This window comes from Tamandua tetradactyla, chromosome 14 (genome assembly GCF_023851605.1).
Source record: "Tamandua tetradactyla isolate mTamTet1 chromosome 14, mTamTet1.pri, whole genome shotgun sequence".
NCBI classification, from domain to species: Eukaryota; Metazoa; Chordata; class Mammalia; order Pilosa; family Myrmecophagidae; genus Tamandua; species Tamandua tetradactyla.
The window spans coordinates 82,226,740-82,248,438 of NC_135340.1; the positions used below are offsets into that span (position 1 = coordinate 82,226,740).

Here is a 21,699-nt window from a genome sequence, read left to right on the forward strand (position 1 = left end):
GGGCTGCTCCCCGGCAGCTCCCGCAGGACGCCGGGCCGGTTCCCACAGCCGGCGGGGCCCGCCGAGCCCCTTTGAAGTGGCCGCAGCTGCACACCCCACCCGGCGGCTAATCCCCGCCGACGCGGGCGTCCCGGCCCCCCCGCATAGCCATGGTGTCCGCGCTGAATGGCGCTGGCTAATTACCTCGCTCGCACCACCGCGGGTGAATGAGAGAATCCGGCATTGTGCGCGGCGAATGGAGAAAATAAGACAGCCATTGTCCTCGCACGCCAAACGAGGGTTTGATGTCGCTGGGGGGAGCGAGGCACCATTTCCCGCCACCCCCTCCCCCCAGCGGCTCAAATTCCCCAGCTGGGCCCGGCCCCGGGCGGACTGGGCAGAGGGAAACTGAGGAAGCAGTTCCCGCGTCGCCCCCACCCCCCGGGGAGAAGATGCCGGGACAGCGGGACAGCCGTTCCCCTTACCCGCCAACCCACACCGATCACCTCGCCTCTGGGCTCCTCACCGAAGCCTCCTCCACCAGCAGATTTTTGGGGGGCACCTACCGAGGTTGCCCACTCCTGTCCTTAACGCAGAAAAACAGACAGGGCTCTATATTCAATGGTCTAATTAGATGCAGACACATGAAACAATTGGAGAACAGGTGGGGAAGGCATGTACCTTAGTGCCAAAACTGTGTCCCAGGAACTGAAAGCATTGGAGAAGTTTAGAGAATGGCAAGATGTGGGGGGGAAGGCAGGAGGGGAGGGCTCTGAAAGGAGGGAAGGAAGTGGGGAGCTGTGGGGAGTCTGGACAGATTGAAGGAGTGCCCAGGGAGGAAGGAGGAAATAGGTAAGAAAGAGGAGTCTTCTGAATTATAGGAGGTGTGAAAAGCCAGGCCTCAGAGTTTGGATTTAAAACCCGAAGCACTGGGGCCATGTGTTTTAAACCAAGGAAGGATCTTATGAGAATGGTGGGCTGATAAGATTGCTGTACCAACCGCACGCCCGCAGAAACTGATTCATCGTGGGAATCCGACAAGCTCAAGGAATTTCACTTTTCCTCATGTATAAGGATTTGAGGTGGCTTAGCTTAGAGATCAGAACTAAAGGAAACCACAATGCAGATGGAGAAGCTGACGATTACAGAGTTTAGACATCCTAAATAATCAGGAGGATCCTGTCTTACTGTTGTGACCCTCAGGGCACCCAGCTCTGAGGCAGGCAGGTCCAGGGTCGTATATGTTCTCTGAGAGCACATCTGAGAACTGACCTGCTTCCTCAATTCCACATATGCTTATTCTGGAAACATATTTCCTAATCTCTTCTAATGGACCCTTCGACAACGTCTGCCTAAAGGAAGGGTGTTCCAGGTATGCTCCACTGCTCTATTGGTTTGATCAAATGATGAAAAGGTCTGGTCTGTTGCCCAGATGTACACTAGGACATGGGATCACTTATTTGACAAATCACAGAGCACCTTCTGAGGCTAAAATATTTTCTAACATCTATGTCATCACAACTATATTGTAAGCCTCTTGTGGGCAGACGGCAAACAAACCCTTAAACAGAACCACCCACCTACTCATCCATCCATCCATCCATCCATCCATCTACCCACCCACCCACCCACCCACCCACCCATCCATCCATCCACTTATTTGAGAATAAAATTAAAGAATGAACAAGTGTTGCACAGAAGTTGAATCACTCCTTACTCTGACCAACCAACCATATTTAAGGATACCAAGCACTAGTTGTAAAAAGTGTAACGTGAAAAGTGTGCTTTTAAAGGAGAGAAAAATTTAAGTATCGTTCATTGTTTTTCTGACCCAGTCCCGAACTACTGATTGGTCAGGGTTTACTCAAACCCTGGTAATAACATCAGATGTGATCATATTGTTTTTCTTTTTAATTCCCCTAAAATCTTCATCTTAGAATCGTGCTTCTTAGGTTCTAGAAGGATAAGATCTCTTGACATCCCAGCACCTGCTGCTGCTGAGCTACTTCCCTGTTTAGGCTGTTTTGCCTAGTTAGTGGGTTTGCTGCTGCTTAGAGAACTCCCAAACAAAACAAACCAAAAAGGGTAAAAGCAGAGCTGTTGTGGATGAGGTAGAGGTGGGCGGGCTGGAGCTTCACCCATCTGGCTTCCTTTTTCCCCTCCACTTCCAGGCCCTGAGCCCCCTCCTCAGACTCAGGGATTCCAAGGAATGATATTTAAAATTCCCTGTTCTAGGGAGGAAAAGGATTTGTCCAAGGAAACAACAGCTGGTTAGTAGCAGATCAAAGATCATTTTAATGCGACACAGGCCACCAGCTTCATTTTACAAGATTAAATGACCATGAAAACTTAAACCACAAATATAATTTTTACTATATATTATTATATGAATGTCTTTATGGTTTGCCCAGATTTTAGCAAGTCCTGATTGTCTAATCCCCATAAAAATTATACTTTGCAAAAACAGTCCCCTATTCAAAAAGCAAGAGTTGTTACCAGGCTCAAATTAGAGATTCAATGCTTTTAACTGAAGAACTGCTTTAAAATGAAGCCAATCTCTCCCCACATCTCTCCCTTCCCCAAACCTGAGAATACAAGTAACTTTAAAAATAATGCTCCGTGGGTGAGTATTCTGATGGGAAGATAATGAGTATAATAATGAGAGTGTTTTTTTTCCCCTCTCCCTTATCCATTTCCACAGCAACATGCATTCATGCAATGCTTTGTTATCATTATAGTTATGACTTTAAAAGATAACAGGAAGGAAGGCATGTACAAGAAGAGATAGACCAGGGGAGTTGGAGTACAGATAGAGGAAAAGACGTAGATGAGACCCTTCTCAGCTCCTACAAGCCAAGAGCAGCCAGACATGGCCACTCTCAGCTAGTGATAACAGGACTCAGAAGCTTACTGAGAATGATTTGGGTGCGAACACCCCTGCAGGCGAGACCACCCCTGCCTATCTGTAACCCCCACCCCCACCCCCACTACCGATTGTTGAGCCCCAGACTGTGAGAGACCCACAGCACGTGGGCAGTGTTCCCATCCTCCACTCCAGACACCTACATGGTCCCCATTCCTTTGCCTTCACCAAGCAACTACTCTAGGCCGAGCCCCATGCTAAGCACTGAGGGTGCAGACAAGTTCCCCTCCTCAGGGAGTCTGCAGACCAGTGGGAGAGACAAGTCGCAAATTCATTGTCCCAGAGTGGGACTGTGCCTTCTTCTGACTCCACCCCAAGAAAAGCAAAGCTGGGCACACAACCCAAAGGATCCTTCTTGAATTGATGTCATGAAAGCAATATTGCTTTACTGCAGGAAAGTCTTGGATTCCATCAACATCACACTTACCATTTGCTTATAATCATCTTGACTGTTAGAGTTAGCTGGGAAAATGACCGATTCAAGCAAAATCAGAACCACAGGAGGGCAGTTATAGCAAACAGGCTCATTCTACATAATATCGTTATTGGTGACCTGAAATAATGGAATCAAGAATATTTTAATCTAATCTGCAAGTAGATCTAAATTAGACAACACTTCTCTAAGGTGCTCGCGGATTGGAGTACCTCAGAAATTTAGGATGATAGAAAGTATTGCAAAAAGAGGGTGTGCTCCAGATAAATCCTGAAATGCAGAGGGCCCAGCCTCTCCAGAACATCAACTAGTTCCATCCCCTTATCCCATATTATCAACAGCCCCTTCCAACACAAATAAGGTAGAATGGGCATAGCCCAAATTCCCCTGAAGAGAGGGAGAAAGATCAAAGGTAATTATGGAATTACACAGAGAAGGTAGGGTTTAACAAACGAGTATGACTGTTGAATCATTAATCTGATATTTCTTTTAGTCTCCAGTATCTTAGAGCAGCTAGAAGTAAGACATAAAATTGCGGAATTATAACCCATACCAAACTCTGAAATCTGTTCTACAACTAATTGTTGTGATGTGCTTTGAAATTTATTGCTTTTTTATATATATGTTATTTTGCACAAAAAAGAAAAAAATATGAATTTCTTCTAGTCTCCAGTGTTTGGGGGCAGCTAGAAGGAAAATCTGAAATAGCAGAATAGTAACCCATAACAAACTCTGAAATCTGTTCTGTAACTACCTGCTGAAGTATACTTTGAAAATCATTGCTTTTTCTTTCTTCTCTTTCTGTATATGTTATATTTAACAATTAAAAACATTAAAAAAAAAAAGAAAGAGGGTACGCTGGTTTGAAATGATGTATGTACCCTAGAAAAGCCATGTTTTAATCCTAATCCCATTTTGTAAAGGCAGCCGTTTCTTCTAATCCCTATTCAGTATTGAATGTTTGAAACTGTAATTAGATCATCTCCCTGGAGATGTGATTTAATCAAGAGTGGTTGTTAAACTGGATTAGTTGGAGATGTGTCTCCACCCATTTGGGTGGGTCTTGATTAGTTTCTGGAGTCCTATAAAAGAGGAAACATTTTGGAGAAAGAATGAGCGATTCAGAGAGAGCAGAGCAGAACGACATAGCCACGAGAAGCAGAGTCTACCAGCCAGTGACCTCTGGAGATGAAGAAGGAAAATGCCTCCCAGGGAGCGTCACAAAACAGGAAGCCAGGAGAAGAAGCTAGCAGATGACGCTGTGTTCACCATGTGCCCTTCCAGAAGAGAAACTCGGACTGTGTTCGCCATGTGCCTTCTCACTTGAGAGAGAAACCCTCAACTTCATCGGTCTTCTTGAACCAAGGTATCTTTCCCTGGATGCCTTAGATTGGACATTTCTATAGACTTGCTTTAACTGGGAAATTTTTTCAGTCTTAGAACTGTAAACTAGCAACCTATTAAATTCCCCTTTTTAAAAGCCATTTCATTTCTGGTATATTGCATTCCGGCAGCTAGCAAACTAGAACAGAGGGTGACATTTCATACAAGCTGGGATGTAAGAGGCAAAACAAAAATAAACCCCCAAAAAGGGGCGAGGAAAAGACAAATTAGATGTGAAGACATCAGGAAAAAGATCAGAGAATTGTTGTTAATCATACATAATTCAAATACTGTGTTTCAGTTCTCTGAGGTCTAATTCTGCTCTGGGTTCTGAAGCTAAAACCCAAATCCCACTTGACCAGCCAGCAAGATGGAGAGAGCATCTGGGCTCTTTCTGCCTCACAGCTCTGCCCACGCAGGCTGCAGGCTGCGGCACTCAGGGAAAAGCCTCTCTCTGGACCTCAGTTTCCAGGGCAGGGATAAGAGAAACCTGGGGTGGAGCCGGTTCAGGATGTATATCAGCAAAGCCTCTAAAGCTTCTTCATTCCCCATTCTTGTATGCCTGGTGCTTGAGAAAACTCCCAAGTACTTTCAGCCCGACCAGCACCCATCCCTGCTCTCTGCCTCCTCTCCCCTACAAGGCTGATCCGTTTATGCTTAAAGCTTTTCCAGCAGACTTTTTTGTTCTAGCTCCTTGTCGGAAATCCCGGGCCACACCCATGCCAAATGGGAGGGCGGTGAGTGGAACCTGTAACCTCCTCCCTCTCCCATCTTTCCCCTTTAGGACCAGTTCCAGACTCTTGGTAGGTGGGCGCCGGGTTTCTGCACTACCAACTGAAAATATCCCCTCCCTTCCCAGCCAGGGCAGCCCAGGGGCGTGGTGTCCCCCAGGCACAGCGTCCTGGATGCCGGGAGCCTGGCGAGGAGGGCACACATCCTCACATATGCACACACACACACTTCTACAGGCACACACATTCTCACTCACACCCACACAGAAACACGGAGCGAGTGCGCGGCGCGGGGTTAATTGAATGCACATCGATTTTCCCGCGCGCCCTGGCCTCGGGAAGGGGCGGCCGCGCTTTGTGCTGGGGACCGGGGCGCCGCTACGCACCCCCCCCAGCCTCGAGGAAGAGGGATCAATTCCCGGGCCGGGCTCGTCCCCTGGCCACGCTGGCTCCCCCGCGCTCTACCCGCCACTGCCAAGCCCCAAAGGCCGCGCTAAGCGCGGGCGGCCAGCTGCCCCGCGCCGAGGTGGGCTTTGCGGGCCGCCAGGCTCGGGGTGGGGTGGGGGGGACCCGCACAGCATGGAACTCCGCCCGGGGACCCCCGGACCTGGGGCCAGTGCCGCGGACTCGTGCGGCGGCAGGAGCGAGGAAGGCGGCGACAAAATGGAAGCGAAAGAGGGTGAGAATGAGAGGAAAGCTTTTCCTGCAGAACTTTGATCCTGACGCACATACACCCACACGCACACACACACGCACGCACACACACACACACACATACATACGCGCACACACACACGCACACATAAGGAGGCCAAGCGAGCCAGGGCACTAGCGGAGCCAGGGAGAAAAGGAGAGACCAAAGGACAGTGGAGACGGAGTGAAGGAGATGTCACCAGCCTGGAGAGAGGAAGACAAGAAGACAGTTGGGGGCGGGGCGGAATTCAAGAAGAAATCTAGGCCCCAGAAAGGGACTTAAGGATCTTTTCTTCGGATCCTCCCCACACCAAGCCTTTCACCTATGAGGAAACTGAGGTCCAGGAAGGCAAACGTGATGGGTCCCTGGGATCACAGGAATAAGCTGAAGGCTACATTTTAAAAGCAGCTTCTTGACGAAGGAGGGGCCATGGAAGGCATGGAGGTAAGCAAGATGGTGCCCAGGTCAAGTCAGACTTGTCCCATGAACCTCAATCAATTAAGGCTGGGGCCAGAGATGTCTTTCCATGGGGCTCTGTCTCCACGAATCCATCCGACTCCCAGCGTCTCTGAAGACACTAACACCCCCAGAGGTCTGTCCCCTTGGTGGATGGCGGGTGGTGGTGACAGGACCCTACACTCTATAAATGCCTGGATCTTACTCACTCGCTCTCCTTCAAAGGACAGGCCAGCTAGTGCTCCCTACCATTTCCCACAAAGATTCCCTACCATTGCCCAGTCGTATTAAGGGAGAAAGCTTGAACCCAGCATCAGTCCTCAGTGCAAGACTATCTAGCATTTGTAGACCCACCAAGTTCTGGGGTGGACCGAGGGCCAGAGCAGGTGGGTTTTATTACAGGTAGGGCTTGGAGATGACTTCTAGGTTGTCACAAGTCTTTTGTTCCCTCCCCACCCCACCCCCCACAAATATGGCAGAGTCTTTGCAGACACAAGCCCAGGTGGGAAAGGGCAAGGTTGGGAGGGGGACATGACAGGGTGTCCATGGTAGACAGGGCCACATGCCCTGACCCATGTCCCATGAAGGAGCAGTTCCTAATGTCAAGGGCTTTCAGGCAGGGGAGAGGGACAGGAATCAGGACCCTTTCATGAAATCAGGGTACTGGGGAGTGGGTAGGAGGATGCACTGAGCATCCAGGGCTATGTGATGGAGCCCCAAGAGGGCTTAGTTTGGTGCTCCTTGGAAATATTGGTCCCTCAGTTTTGGCTCTCACTCGAGATCCAATGCCTGCCCTGTTCCAGGGCCCCCAGGTCACAAATGCTACTCTCCCCTTACCAGTAAAGAGCCTTGCCCTGTGCCCTTCCAGCAGCCACTGCCCGCCCCACCCTGCTGGACTGCTCCTGCCTTCCAACCCATTGTTGGAGCCAAGAGTGCAGGGGAACCCACCACTGTCCCCTTCCCCAGATAGGGGGGTAGAATCTCCCAGCTTCCCCAGCAGGCAGGGACAGTGACCTGAGGGGGAGTGGGCAGTGGTGGTGGAGGTGGGTGTGCAATTCCATAAGGCCTCAGGCCATCTTGCCCTGGGTGCTGCGCCCAAGGCCTAGCAAAGGGCCCAGACAAGGACAATCAGCGGCTTCAGCAACTCCAGGCTGATTAAGGCTCTGTGCTCCCCCACCCCCCACCCAGACCCCCTGGGGAGAAGGAACCTTCTCAAGTCACACTAGTTCCTCTCCTGTGATTTGTTCTGAATTTTCAAACAAAGAGTAATTATGACAGATGTGGAGCAATCAGCATCATTATGCGGGGAAACAAGAAAGGGAAAAGGAGCCAGGGGAGGAGGGGACTTGTCTGTCCTCCAGTTGAAGCCATTCCTACATCCACCTCCAGCAGCCCCAGCAACCTCCCAACCTCCATCTCTGCCTGGGACCTGTACCTGGCTCTGCCCCACCTCAAAGGTAGGACAAGACCTCTCTACACAGAGTTTCCTAGCCGAGCAGCCCCTGGAGATTCTCCTTGGTCTCCAGCAGTCCTTGGGCGGGAGCCCTGCTTGGCCCACCCAGAAGTGGCCCCACCAGGGCCAGGCTTCGAAGTTGTTCCCTGTTCCCAACATCCCCTCTCTCCCCCATCCGGCATGTCACCAATGCCTGGATTTATTGCTGAGGCGTAAGAAACACCATGTTCTTATGTTCTCAGGGGACTCTTAGCCCCTCTCCTTAAAATTCAAGCCACGGAGCTTTGGCAGCAGCCAGACCTGGCTTAAATCTCAGCTTCCCTACTTACTGAGTACCCTTGGGCAAGTTAACTAACCATTCTGGGCTGCTGTTTACTCATCTGTAAAATAGAACTAGTGATGCATATGTAATGGAATTGTTGTGGGAATTAAGTAAATTACCATATATAAAGAGCTTAAGACAGTACAGCCTCTTTATTACTAGTTCTATGCCACTGCTGGTCAGGTAGTCACAAAGCCCAGCTGTAGGTGGACCTTTGACCACTTAGCTCGGCATCCAGGGTACTTTGGAAACTCAGAGGCTCTCTATGATATGGATGCCAAGAGCTTATGTACCCCCCCCCCCCAAAAAAAAGTCCTTAATTTTAATAATTTAATCCATTTCTTGTAAGTAGGACATTCTGATGAGGTTACTTCAGTTGAGGTGTGGCCCAAATGAATGAGGCTGGGCCTAAATCCCATCCCTGGAGGTCTTATGGAGAAGGCCACAGAGAGAGAAGCCATGGGGAACAGCATGAAGCTGGAAATCAAGGGAACCCAGAAGAGAAAAGAGAAGATGCTGCCACAGGCATTGCCATGTGATGGAAGCGCCTAGAGGGTGTCGGCAGCCAGCCCCAGAATGCCACGGTCTTTGGGGAAAAAGTACTGCCTTGATTTTGGAGTTCCAGCCTCAATACTGTGAGCCAATAATTTTGCTCTGTTTAAGCCAAACCGCTGCGTGGTATTTGTTTTAGCAGCTGGAAAACTAAACCAGGAGCCTGCACCTGAGGTTTGCTGGTTAACAGGCTCATATCCAGAAGACAAGCCTGGGGCAGGGCAGGACAGGACAAAAGAAAAACAGAAGCAGCATGTCGGTCTGAGTGGACGTGGAGGTGGGGGTGGGGAGAGAAGAAAAAGATCCCCCCTCTCTGACCCAGAGAGCAGTAAAGCACCCAGGAAGGCCAGAGGCCTCCCAGGTGGGGTAGTTCAGAATGGCAATTAACATGAGAGACTCCCTTACCTGCCCTGCGGTGTGGCGAGGACCAGCCACTTCCTTGGGCAGGGTATTCCCCAGGGACCTCAGTTTTCAAATCTGTAAAATGAGATTGGCCCAGATGAACTCCAAGGTTTCTGCTGCAGATCTGGATGTCTGCGATCCTACCTAGAGGCAAGGTCCCAGGTGGCACAGGAATTTTAGGATTCTTCTGCTGTGGCTTGCACCAGCAAACTCAGTGAAAGGGCTAGGACATGGTTCTCTCTCACGGTGGTCTGCCCCCTCCGCTCCATTTAGGTGGTCTGGTCTCCATCTGCCCACCCCAAGTCCCAGGAGCCTCTAGTGGTCCCCCTCTCATACATTCCAGTGGTCTTGGGGGCAGCAGCCAGACCAGAAAGTCCAGTTCCTGCCCATTATCACTGCTTGCATCTGCACTGCAACCCAACACCAGCATTCCAGACAGCAGCCCCAGGCTGCCCTCACCACCCACCGTGGTCAGTGTCCTGGCTCGGAGACAGGCCCCAACCAGGGTCCAGGGTTCTCAGATTCCTCTCAGGGAAGGGCTGCTCCCAGGGAGGCGCTGGCTTGCCTGCGAGGCCCTGCACTCCTTCCTTTGAGGCTCCCTTTGAACCTTATTCCTTCGGTCTCCCTCTATCTCCCAGCTCTTTGTCAAGCCCTGAGCTCATCTCCTTCTGCTTCTGAAACAGAGACATCTCCCTCGCAGCACGGCAGAATATGGGGACCACAAGAATTCCTGCAACTGAAGAAAGAGGCAGGAGGAAGGACAGAATGAGAAAGAAAGAGGAGAGAGAGAAAGGAAGAAGGCAGAGAGGGCAGGTCTGGAGGAACCAAGACTGAGGGTGTTAAGGACAAAGCTCCTAAAGGTGGGAGACAATGGGGTGCAGTATCAAAGGCCAAGGAGCACTTGCACACCTGTGTCGTTAGAAGCATTATTCACAATAGCCTAAAAGGTGGCAGCAGCCCAAATATACATCAGCAGCTGAATGGAGAAACAAAACGCAGTATGTACACACAGCAGAATATTATTCAGCCATGAAAAAGAGACCAAAGTCCTGAGACACGCGACAGCACGTGACCCAGCTTGCAGCCAGATTCAAGGCACCTACCTCACGAAGGAAGTGTCTCATTTTAAGAGTAAGAGAACCCTGGCCATGCCTATATGCCCATCATTTAAGCCTCATCCTCCACCCAGTGACCCAGAACTGGCTTCCCTCCTCTCTCAATTAAGCTGGCTGAGTGAGCCCTGCGCCAGTTCTGTCGACTGCAGCTCTCTACATGACCATATTGCCCACAGGAAGGCCTTACAAGAAGAGATGGGCCTGAATCCTGAGCCCCATGCACATCCTTCAGGCATGTACCTGTATGCTCAGGTACCCACACAGGTCCAGGTGTACACAAACACACACACGCGCACACACACACACACACACACACACACTACTCTCTTTTACCCCAGTTTGCAACCAGGATATGGCCTCAGGGTGCCACAAGATAGTTATTTTCTAGTGGAGTTTCAGTCCAGTACAGACAAAGATAGTAGTGAGCTGTCTGGTGCCCTTCTGTTCCATTCCACTTTCAATGAAGGCTGTGCAGAACAGCCTTCGAGCTACTGTGAAAAGTCGCACACGCTTGCACACACACACACACACACAGCAGCAGCAGCAGCAGCAGCAGCCTGCAGGGTCTCTGGAGGGGAGAGGGAAAGGCAACACAAGAAGGCCAGGAGTGAAAAAGTCCTTTCTCCCTGGGGGTGGGGAGGGGGCAGAGGGTTAAGGGGGGGCAGGGGGCCTGTTTCATTTGCAGGCTGCAAATGCCTCTCCTATTCACCGGCCCACATTCCCAGCCAAGGCGCCTGGTCGCGGACAATGCCGAGAACAGGAACAGAGAAGATTTGCACATTGTGTTCAAGGGGCCAGCTGGCTGCCTGCAACAGCACAGCCAAGGTGTGGGAACCAGAAGCCTTCGACTTCCACACTCGAGTCCCGCGGGTGGGGGGGTGAGGGGCAGCCCTGCACGCAGAGGATAAGGGAGACACCCCCCCAACCCCCATTCACACACAGCTGGGGCCAATGGTGGGCTGGGGGAAACAGACCTCGTGCAGCCAGGAGTGAGGTCCAAAGCAGGAGACGCCGAGACCCAGGCCCGGTGAGGGGGGCGATGAGGGGTGGGGTGGGGGAATGGCGACCAAGCAATTTAGTCTCCGATTCACACCCCATCTGGTGAGGAAGAGAGATTCTCAGTTCCTCCAAAGATAAACACGCAGCACTAGCCACCCCGTGATACTGCCCCATGTGTGTTATACTCCCCTGCCGATCCTCGCTGCTCGCAAGCTTCTGTTCCTTTGAGCTATGCTATCAATTAGGAGCCAGGGAGAGACAGACAGAGAGTGGAAGAGAAGCAGAGACAGAGCCTTGCAGCCAGGAGGCCCATATTCCTTTAGTTTTTAAACCAAGTGCCACATGCAGGAAACAAGAAAAATGCACAAGAAAGAGAAGCCCTTTAAGAGCTTAAAATCTAGTGGAGGACACAGATGGAATGTCCAGCCGCAAAACAGTTACGTAGCAATGCAAGTAATCAACAGTCGGACGAGGTTCAGCCTGAATGCCACGACCACAAATCCTACCCATGTGCGGAGAAGGAAGAAGAAAATTACTGTAAGCTAAGTAAGTGGTCTTTGGGGAGGGATCGAGTAGGGGAAAAGCAGAGACAAGAATAGGCTGGGAAAAGGTCCAGTGGAGGCAGGCGTGTCCTGGGGACTAGCTGGCTAGCAGGGAAGGCTCCCGGAGCCTTAGAGCAGAAATGAATCTCAGTCCAGCCACCCAACTTTACAGCAAAAAAAAAAAAAAGCCAAGCCTATATAGACTCATGTGTCCCACCAACTAACACTACAAATATAAATAAGTTCTTGCATGAACTACTGCAAAGGTAAACAAAATAAAAATAAAAAGCCCAGCCCAGAGAGGCTGAGTGACTTGTTCAAAGCCACGCAGGACTCCTGGTCTCCAGGCCAGGGCCTTTCCCCATCATACCTCACAGTTTCTGAGGGGTGTCAGAAAGGGTCAGCTTGTGGGGTGCTGCAGCTGGCGGGTAGAACCTCACCCATTTGTGCCTATCCCTGTGCCACGGTACAAGGGAGCTCCCTGGCATGATGGCAGGTCTAGGCACCGACCCTGGCTCATCATGTCAGTGACACTTCAGCTGTGGCACCTGTCTCCTACTTTGATGGGAGGTGGGAGGGGGGAGCATAACGAGGAGAAGCAGACGGGTGCATTAGAGGGGCAGTGGGGGGAAACTTCTTCAGCTGAGCTGCCCTGAGGAAGGAGAGAGAAGCTTAGATTCCATACCCCAGGCCTGAGCACCCAGTCTCTAGGTGAGGAAGGCCCCCCAGGGCTCCCAGCTGCTGGCCAGGAATCACCTCCCTCTACAACCAACTCCCAGCCCCCCATATACACTGAACCGGCCATGTGACCAGCCCAGAGTTCTTCGTCTCTCACCCAGACCCGGTTTCACAGAGCTCTGTCCCAGGCCCTGCCTCCAGATTCCATTGCTGAGATGGGATTCTGCATTAAACTGCTCTTCTCAGATGGGGTTAGCAATAATTCAGACTTCAGCAGTGGGTAACTGAGGTCCCGAGAATACAGGAGAGAGCAGGGGACTAGAGTTGGATTTCCTCTCCTCTCATTATGCCCCATTGACTCTCTCTACAAGTCTGTAGTAACCAGGGACCTTCTCAAGAATCAAACCACAACTAAAGGAGCCCAGATCTTAACGTTTCTCCCCCCGCCCCCCCCCCCGTCACCTCCCCAGAAAATAAGAGTTAATGTGTGCCCTACCCCACACTGAGCTCTTTACACACATTTATCATAGGTAATCCTTGCGACATTCCTCCTTGGTAAGTATTATTTTCCCCATTATAAAGATGAGGAAACTGAGGCTCAAGGAAGTTAAGTGACATACCCAAGGCAGAGCCAGGGCCCGAGGCCACCAAGTCCAGGCGTGTGCAGCACCCAAATCCACGCTCATGACCGCTGCTGGGTCCTTCCCATCAGGATGGCCCGAGGCACGGCGGAGGTAGGGGCGAGGCCATCCTGGCTCTTTGATAACCCGGCTGGGATTGGGACAGGCTACCAGACCGCAGACTAAATTGGCATTCAATACCCAGCACTAAAATTAATGCGAGCATCGCCCAACCCTGTGCGAGGCGCTTTACACTCATCACCTTGTTTAATCCTCCAGCAGTCCTGATAGCTTGATAGGATTATGCACCACCCCTTTTCTCCAGATAAGGGCACAGAGGCTCAAAGGATGATGTAATTTATGCTAAGGGCACATGACCAGTGAGTGGCAGAACTGGAGTTGAAACCCACACAGGTCTGGCCCTGAGGCCCAGGTTTTACCAATGTCACCATATGCTGCCCACAGACCCCCGACCCAGAGACTAGGGCAGGGGTGGGTCTCTATTCTTGCCAGTGGTACAGCAGCATCAGTACCACCTGGCGCTCGGTAGACACGCAGACTCCCAGGCCTCCTCTAGACCTCCTGATGTGAGACCTGAATTTTATCACACCCAAGTGATTCTCACGCCCAGTTCTAGACCCTGTACATTTCATTCCAGTTCCCCAAGGAGTTTAAGAGAAGAGCCAAGGCCAGGAGGCACAGGACAGGGACTGAACGCTTTGGGAAGATCAAGCGCTGGGAGCCAGACCCTGCAGACAGAGGGAAGGCTGGAGTGGGGCTCCCCAGTCACGCCCCCCCCCTTCTCCTGTACCTACCCCATTCCTCTGTGGAGTCATCCAGGCACCCTGATATCAACAGGTATGAATCAGTGCACATTTCCCACTGGGTCCAGAGACCCATGTGCTCTTCCTGGAGCTCCTCCAGAGGGATGGCCAGCCCAGCTCCAGTCCCCACCCTGAGGCTTGAGAGAATCCCCAGGCCCTCCCAGGAAGGGGTTAAAATGGAACAACTTGCACCCAGCCCCAATAATTCCACTCCTTGGTAGATTTCCCTGGAGTACTCCCCAAATGAATCCCAGTGAGAGAGAAGGCTGCATCTGGGAGTGGATAACACTGCTTGCTTTTGATGGCGATTAACCTCCCTGGGAAGCCAAGATTACATTAAAAAGTGGTGTCAGTGAAATTACTTTTAAATAAAGAAGAAAGCACTGGCTCCCGTTACTGAGCGCCAGGCAAAGTTTGGGGGGTGCTGGTCCTCACAACCGTCCTTCCAGGTGGGATTATGTGCCCATTTCCCAGATGAGTAAACTGTGCCAGGATCTCATCATTAACAAGGGTCTCGATTTTCAGCTCCCACAGCCTTCAGCACATCGAACTGCAAGGCAGAGGAGCCAGATGCCCGGGAAGCACAGGTACTCTTAGATTTCTGTGCCACTCCAGCCTCAAAAACAGAGGTACCTGAAACCGAAGCCTCCGAGGAATCAACCTGAGATGCAGCACCCCATGGTCAAGCTGTCTTTGCAGGCAGCATCTGAGCATGCTGGGATGGAAGAGGCGGGCGTTTCTGGTCATAGGCCTCTGCTCAGAGCGCCAATGACCCAGGGAACTCCATGGATCTGGACCCCGGTGTCTCGTTGGGTCAGTCCACTGGGTGGGCTGTATATGTGTGAAGGTGCTTTGCATGCACCCTGCCAGCACCACTGGTCCCCATGGAGCAGAGAAGGAGGCAGGGGGCTCAGGAGGGCCTTTTCAGAAAAGCATTCTACCATGTCACCCTACCATCTGCAGTGCTGGAGGGCACGTGGGCAGGGAGTTGGTACTGAAGGAGAAAACCGAGCAGCTAATCAGCTTTGGAGGTTTGGGGGGCATCATCCTGTGAGCTGAGAAAAGGAGATCCGCCCACACAGGTGTGTGGCATCCAAGCATTTGTCCATGGGGACACAAGCCTTGTGGGGGAGAGAAAGGCTATGTCAGGTCTTTGGGGGCAAAATCCTCAGCTGCCTCCAGGACCCCAAAGGATTAGGCCGGCTGACGCCACCCGCCGATCCTACCCCCAGCGAGAGCTCACACTTCAATTTCTTATACTGTTAGGAGTTTAAGGAAACCAAACATCTTGAAGGTATTATCATTTATAGAAAAGCACATTTACCATTAGCTGTATATAAGCACTTGGGGATTTAGCTCCTAGAGTTCAAGATCGGCAATGAAAAGAGCTCAGCCAGGACCATCCCGGCAAAAAGGGTATGGGGAGCATCTCCCTGAAAAGTCCCATTGCTCCCATCCGTAGATCCTCCTCGGGTCGCCACCCTCCGTCCAAGCTTTTCTGCCTCACACCCAGCCATCTGCTCAGAGGCCGCCCCCGCCATCCACCATACCACCCGCCGGGACGGCTGGGGGATGAGAAGCGGCTGAGCCAGAAGTGATTTGGTCTCAAAGTCCAGGGCTGTCTCCCAGCGAGCTCCATATGGGGGCCTGGATCAGCCTTCCTTAGAACAAAGGGGCATCTTAAACCCAACCACAGGGCTCCTGCCTTGGAAAGATTCATCACTCACCAGCCGTTCAGCGCAACTATGCAAACGCCCTCAGAACCAGGAAGAAACTTGTCAGTGATTAGACAGGAAAGGGGAAGCAGGCCATAGGAGTTAAGCAGGAGGGTACAGGATTCATGTTGCCTAGACTGCAGCCCCTGGCCCCTCTGCTAACTGGAGTGTTACTTAATCCCTCTGAGTCTCAGTTTTCTCACCTGTAAAAGGGGAACAATAGCCACCAACTTCGCAGGGTTGTTGTAATGACTAAACCGGGTAATTCATGTAAAGCACTTAGGCTGGTCCCTGGCATGCAGCAAGTGCTTAATAAGTGTTGGCCATAATTGTTCCCAAAAGTCAAAGCAGCCTCTTTCGGGACCCCAGGAATCCCTTAAACTGGGGTATGGGATGGAGGACACATTCCACTTGCCCAAACTTTTGCCCTTTCTTAAGAGAATGCCCCCCACTCCCCCATCCCCAAATGTGCCACGTCCCCAAGATACACAGATAATGGGGATTGATGCAACACACTCCCACGAGTGTACACAGACTAAAAGACAATGACAACAATTTCTGCAGGGCCAGGCACAAAAGCACAGCCATCGTTTCATCACCACGTTCATTGGTTGCCTGTCAGTGCAAGCAAAGCACAGTTCAGAGAGCTGAAATACGATGCCTGGCCTCCCCTCTCCCATTCAAAAGAGCACAGCAGTCCGAAGGTGAGTGGGAGTGATGTCATCACTAAGATAACCCCGAAATTATTCCACTGTATATATTTTTAATAATAAATGGTTGACAAGCCTCAAACTTCATTACTGGTATAGTAAGATAGTATCTTACCCAAGGATGGGGTTTGAAAGTCAGCTCATACAGTAAAAACTGCATGTGGCCAAAATCACCCTTCAAAAAAACCACTTAAATCACCCATAACATACAGTTGTTTACTTTTACACAAAAGAATCACACTCAATGGGCTGGGCTGGGCGCTCACGATATGCCAGGCAGATGGAAACTAAGATGCGCTGACCCAAGAGTTGAGGAAAGCTTGCCATCGTGCTTCCACTTCTCCCTCTCTTTCTCCCCTACCCCACCCCCAAGAATGTTTAGCCTCACTCTTGTTGCCACCTTCCAATCAGTTCATTAAACAAATGATACAATCCCACCACCACCAATCACTGCTTTTGCAGCTCTCACCTGACCCATGCTGAGAATGAGTCTTCCCGAAAGCTACATTAGATAGGACTGCTCCCCCTGTCACCAGGCCTCGGGGACCCCAGCTGACCCTGGATCACCAGTCTGGCTTACATACCAGGAAAATGAGGGACATCCACTTACTTGCAGCCTGAATGCGAGCCTTCCGGCTGACCACCAGCCCAAAACGGTTCTGAGCCACACACTCGTAGCCACCCTCATCCGAGGTGCTGCCTCCTCGTTCAGGCCGGAAGTGTTGGATCATCAGGGACCCGTTGGCCAGCACAGTGGAGTGGGTGCTCTCCGGCAGCTCCACCCCGTTCTTCCTCCAGGTAATCCGCACTGGAGGGGTCCCCTCTACCCTGCAGCCCAGCACCACAGGCTGCCCAGGGACTGCAACATCGTCGCATGGCTCCTCCGCAAATGCCAGCTCAGCAGAGTGGCCAAGACCTGCATCGGGGCAGGGGAGATGGGAGGAAAAGGAGATGTTAGTGTGGAGAGAATAGGCAGGAAGAACTCCACACAGGGGTGCCGAGTTCCCTGGCTCTGTGCTCCCTATTTCCATTTTTCGGCAATGGTAGTAGGAATCCTGTTCTAGAGAAAAAATAGAGAGAACTTTATGCAAAGTGCCATCCCATGCAGTATTTCATTTCCTCATCCAACTTTCTTGGAATGATGGATATTGTTACTTCCATTCCCTCTTTTACAGATAAGGAAACTGAGGCCTAGGGATGTGAAGCAACTTGCTTAACTTCTATGGTCACCCTACACCTGCACAGACTTTCAGGGTGAGACCTCATGTCCTTAGGTGAAGTATTCACTGGCCCTGCAATCCTGACCCTCATCGGTTTAAATCAGGAACAACACCTGCCTGCTTGTGTCATAGGTTGATGAACATGATAAACACACTCAAAAGCACTGGAAAAGTTAAAAGTTCTAAACAAATACAAAGTGAGCTAGTAACGAATCATTGCTTCTTCTTGTTGGCAAACTCTCCTGAGTCCTAAGGAAAGGTAATAATAGAAAGCGAGATGGATTAGCTGTACATACCATTTACATAGAAAGTACAGAGGGGCCATAGGCAATTTCTTTTCTTTCTTATTTTGTTGCAGACCTTGCAATGCTATTATTTTGCATCCATGTTCATTAGGGAGATTGGCCTGTAGCTTTCCTTTCTTAAAGCATCTTTACCTGGTTTTGGTATTAAAGCGATGTTAGCTTCATAAAATGAGTTAGGTAGTGTTCCTTCTTCCTCAATTTTCTGGGAAAGTTTGGGCAGGATTGCTGTTAGTTCTTTTTGGAATGTTTGATAAAACTCCTCTATGAAGCCATCTGGCCCTGGGCTTTTCTTTATAGGAAGATTTTTGATGACTGATTGAATCTCTTTACTTGTGATTGGTTTGCTGAGATCTTCTACTTCTTCAGTCAGTGTAGTTTGTTCATGCGTCTCCAGGAATTTGTCCATTTCATCTAAGTTGTCTAGTTTGTTGGCATACAGTTGTTCATAGTATCTGCTTATGATTTTTAAAAAATTTCTTCAGGGTCTGTGGTAACGACCCCCCTTGCAATGCTATTTGACTTTTAAAATACTATGTACATTAATAAAAATAAAAATTAAATAATAATAAAAGATATGCAACAATCAGAATGTTAGACAAGAAAATATTTGATATATTTTATTTGAAAATTTTAAGTTGTATTAGATTTGTTTTCAATTTGAAATATTTGCTAATAGGCAAGGGATTGTTTTCCTTTAAAGTCCTAAAAGAATTTAATTGTAATATAAAAACTATTTGGATGTTCAAGAGAATCTGATTTATTTTAAAAAGCATAGGTTTATTAGATTTGTAAGTAATGTTTAATGATTGGAAAATTTGTTAGATTTTTACATCTGCATTACTTGGTGTTTGAAATGCTCAAGAGCATTGGATTATTAAATATGTTGTTATAGTTTGAAAACAATCTGAGCTCTGATCCAATGCTTGGCAGGAAGCAAGGGTGCAGGCCCAGTACCCAGGAAGGTACCTGCTAGCTGCGACCCGAGGGTGCACTGGGTGTTGCTTATTTTGCCTTTGTCTTGGGAAGAGATGAGGGGTATCAAATGCCAAGTCAGATTTCCCTTAATTTAGGAAAAAAGGAGATTCCTAGAACCTTTACTTTCAGCAACCCCACCCCTCCAGCAGGAAAAGAAGAGAAAGGAGCAGGAAGTAATGGGGGGGGGGGGGTTGGGGGAAGAGAAGCTGGGAGAGGGTGATCAGAGAATCAGGAGAAATCCCGCAAGAGCACTTCAGTCCCAGGCATCATGCCAAGTCCCCAACTTCTCCAGCATGCAACTTACCAGACCAGTTACAACTTCACTCCAAGAGAAATGAACCCACCTGCCTGAAAGGGCAGCCTCAGACCCCTCCCCACATTTGGAGCTCACCATCTGGGTGCTGGCCCCTCCTTAACAGGCCCGCACCCTCCCGGGACCAGGGGAGACTGAGAAGTGAGTGGGGAGAAAAGAGAAGACAGGACTAGGATGATGGGCTTTCAGCCTCTCGGTGTGGTTAAAAGTGGGTTGTGCTTTGAGTAAATAAAACAAAAGCAGGATGTTCAGGGATTATAAAGATTTCCTCGGGGAGATGTAACATTTTTAAACTTTTGACGATCACACGCCTTCAGAACCCTACCCATTCCACCCCCACGTCCTGCCTTTCCATCTCCTCAGCCCCCAAACACCACCCTGGTATAGCATCTGGGGGGGAAAGTTTCTCCTTGGTGTGGACGCGATTTCCTCTGTTCCTTGGGAGGGAAGGGACCTTCCCCTGGGGAAGGGCTCGTTGTGCATCTCCCTCCCAAATGAGATGGGCCCATTAACCCGTCACAGGGGTGGTGGTGACCAAGCTCTGGGCAGCAAAGCGGGCCGGCCCCGCGAGCCCGGGGGCAGAGGCTGACCGTGCGTGCACACTGGGGAGCCGCGGGGGCACGTGGGCAGCTCGCACTTGTTCGGCTTCTCCCGCTCTCCCTCGGCTCGCGGGTTTCCCAACCCGGGTGGCCCCTTCCCCACGCGCGGACCACTCGGAATCTTCCTCCTCTTCCTTGATATCACCGACTCACTCGGCGTCTCAGTCCTAACTCCAAATGTAGGATGTGTCCTCTACGCCCAGTGTGGCCGCTGGGGTCTCCTGCCCCGCTCGGTCGCGGCCTCCGCCCCCAGGTCTGCAGTCTCCTGCCTCGGCCGCCTCGGGCTACTCGGTGTCCACCGCGCGGCTCCTCGCACCCCCTCGCCGGGACCCAGCCCTGGAGTCTCCCCTGACTTGGTTTCCCCCAGCCGCAGCGCGCGCCCCGCTAGCTCCGGCTTCGCTGCACCCCTGGCCCCTCGGTCCGGGTCCCGGGTCCTGCACGAAGTCCCGGAGCCGCAGTTGACCGAGCTCCGTCTCTCTCCGGCGGCTCCGTTCTCTTCAGCACCCACCACCCTCCCGTCCCGGCAGCCCGGCCTGGATGCCCCCGTCCCGGGCGCCACTCGGTCCCACTCGTCTTCTCTTCCAGGGCAAGTTCCTCCCGCCCTGGGCTCGCTCGCCGCTCGCTCTCCCGGGGTCCGCCCCCCGCGCCCGCCGCCTCCCGTCCGGCCCTTCCCCGGGCTCGAGCGCCCTCGCTCACCGTCGCTCGGCGCGGGCAGCAGCAGCGGCAGCAGCAGAGCCAGCAGGAGCCGGGGCCGGCGCGGCGCGGGCGGGGGGCGCGGGGGCGCGGCGCGCGGCGCAGCCATGGGGCTCTCGGTCCGCTCCGCTCGGCGCGGCTCGGGGGCCTCTTGCGGCTCACAGCGTCCCGCGGGGCCGGCGCCGGGGCCGGGGCCGGGGCCCGGGCCGGGGTCGAGCCCGGGCGGCGGGGGGCTGGGGCCGCATGCCTGCCTAGGAGAGCCGGGGGCGCAGGGAGAGAGCCGCTTGCGCCATCTTGCACCCACCGGGCGATCTGTCAGCCTCGCCCGGGGTGCGCGCTCCGCACTCGCACCGCCTGCCGCCCGCCCCGCCCGCTCGCCTCCGCCCGCCGCCCCCTTTCCCTCCCCGCCCGTCCCCCTCCCCCAGCCCCCTCTCCCCGGAGGCCCGGTCTGGGGAACAAAAGAGCCGGCGAGCGCTTTAAGCGGCCGGACATTCCCGGCTGCGCGGCGGACGCGCCCCCTGTGCTTTGAACTGTGGCTGGAGCGGCCGGCGCCGTCCCGGGCCTCAGCCCCGCATCCCCTCCCCGCCGGCCAGCCTCGGACCCAGGGGACGCGGGCGGAGGCTGGGAAAGTGGGGACCGAGCGGACTGTGGAGTGGGTCAGGGCTGAGGAGAAACACGCAAGGCGGCCGGATTTGCACCGAGCCACTCTTTCGGCTGCGTCCCTCCACCGTGACCAAGTCTATGTTTTAGAGACAATTTCCTAAAAGCTGTGCAAAGTTGTCGGAGTTTCTGACTTCCGTGGGTTTTTGACCTTTCCACTCAAAGAACAGACACTTAGCTGTTAAGATAGGCTCCTCGAGCTGGCGGAGTCCTGGTGCTTGGATGTTTGGGGGCAGATGGAGGCAACTAACTCACTCCAGGGCCTGGGAGAGTAGACCCATCCGCACCATGAGCGCGCTGAGGCAACCCGGTCCCGACCCTAGATTTGCCGGCTGTGTAGACCAGCTAACTCAGGAAGTCTACTCTTGGAGCTCATCTGAAATATAAGATAATCATGTCTGTC

General features: G+C 52.0%; 1 protein-coding gene across 2 annotated transcripts in view; it reads right to left on the reverse strand.

The window, feature by feature from the left end:
* The window catches only part of IGDCC3 (immunoglobulin superfamily DCC subclass member 3), a 36,998-nt gene extending 19,256 nt beyond the window's left edge, over positions 1-17,742 (reverse strand). For both annotated transcript variants that reach the window (XM_077126655.1, XM_077126654.1), the window contains exon 1: positions 17,142-17,742. In XM_077126655.1, the coding sequence (XP_076982770.1) occupies positions 17,142-17,562 (421 nt within the window). In that variant the 5' untranslated portion in view covers positions 17,563-17,742. The remainder of the gene's footprint in view (positions 1-17,141) is intronic.
* Positions 17,743-21,699: the final 3,957 nt, after the last annotated feature.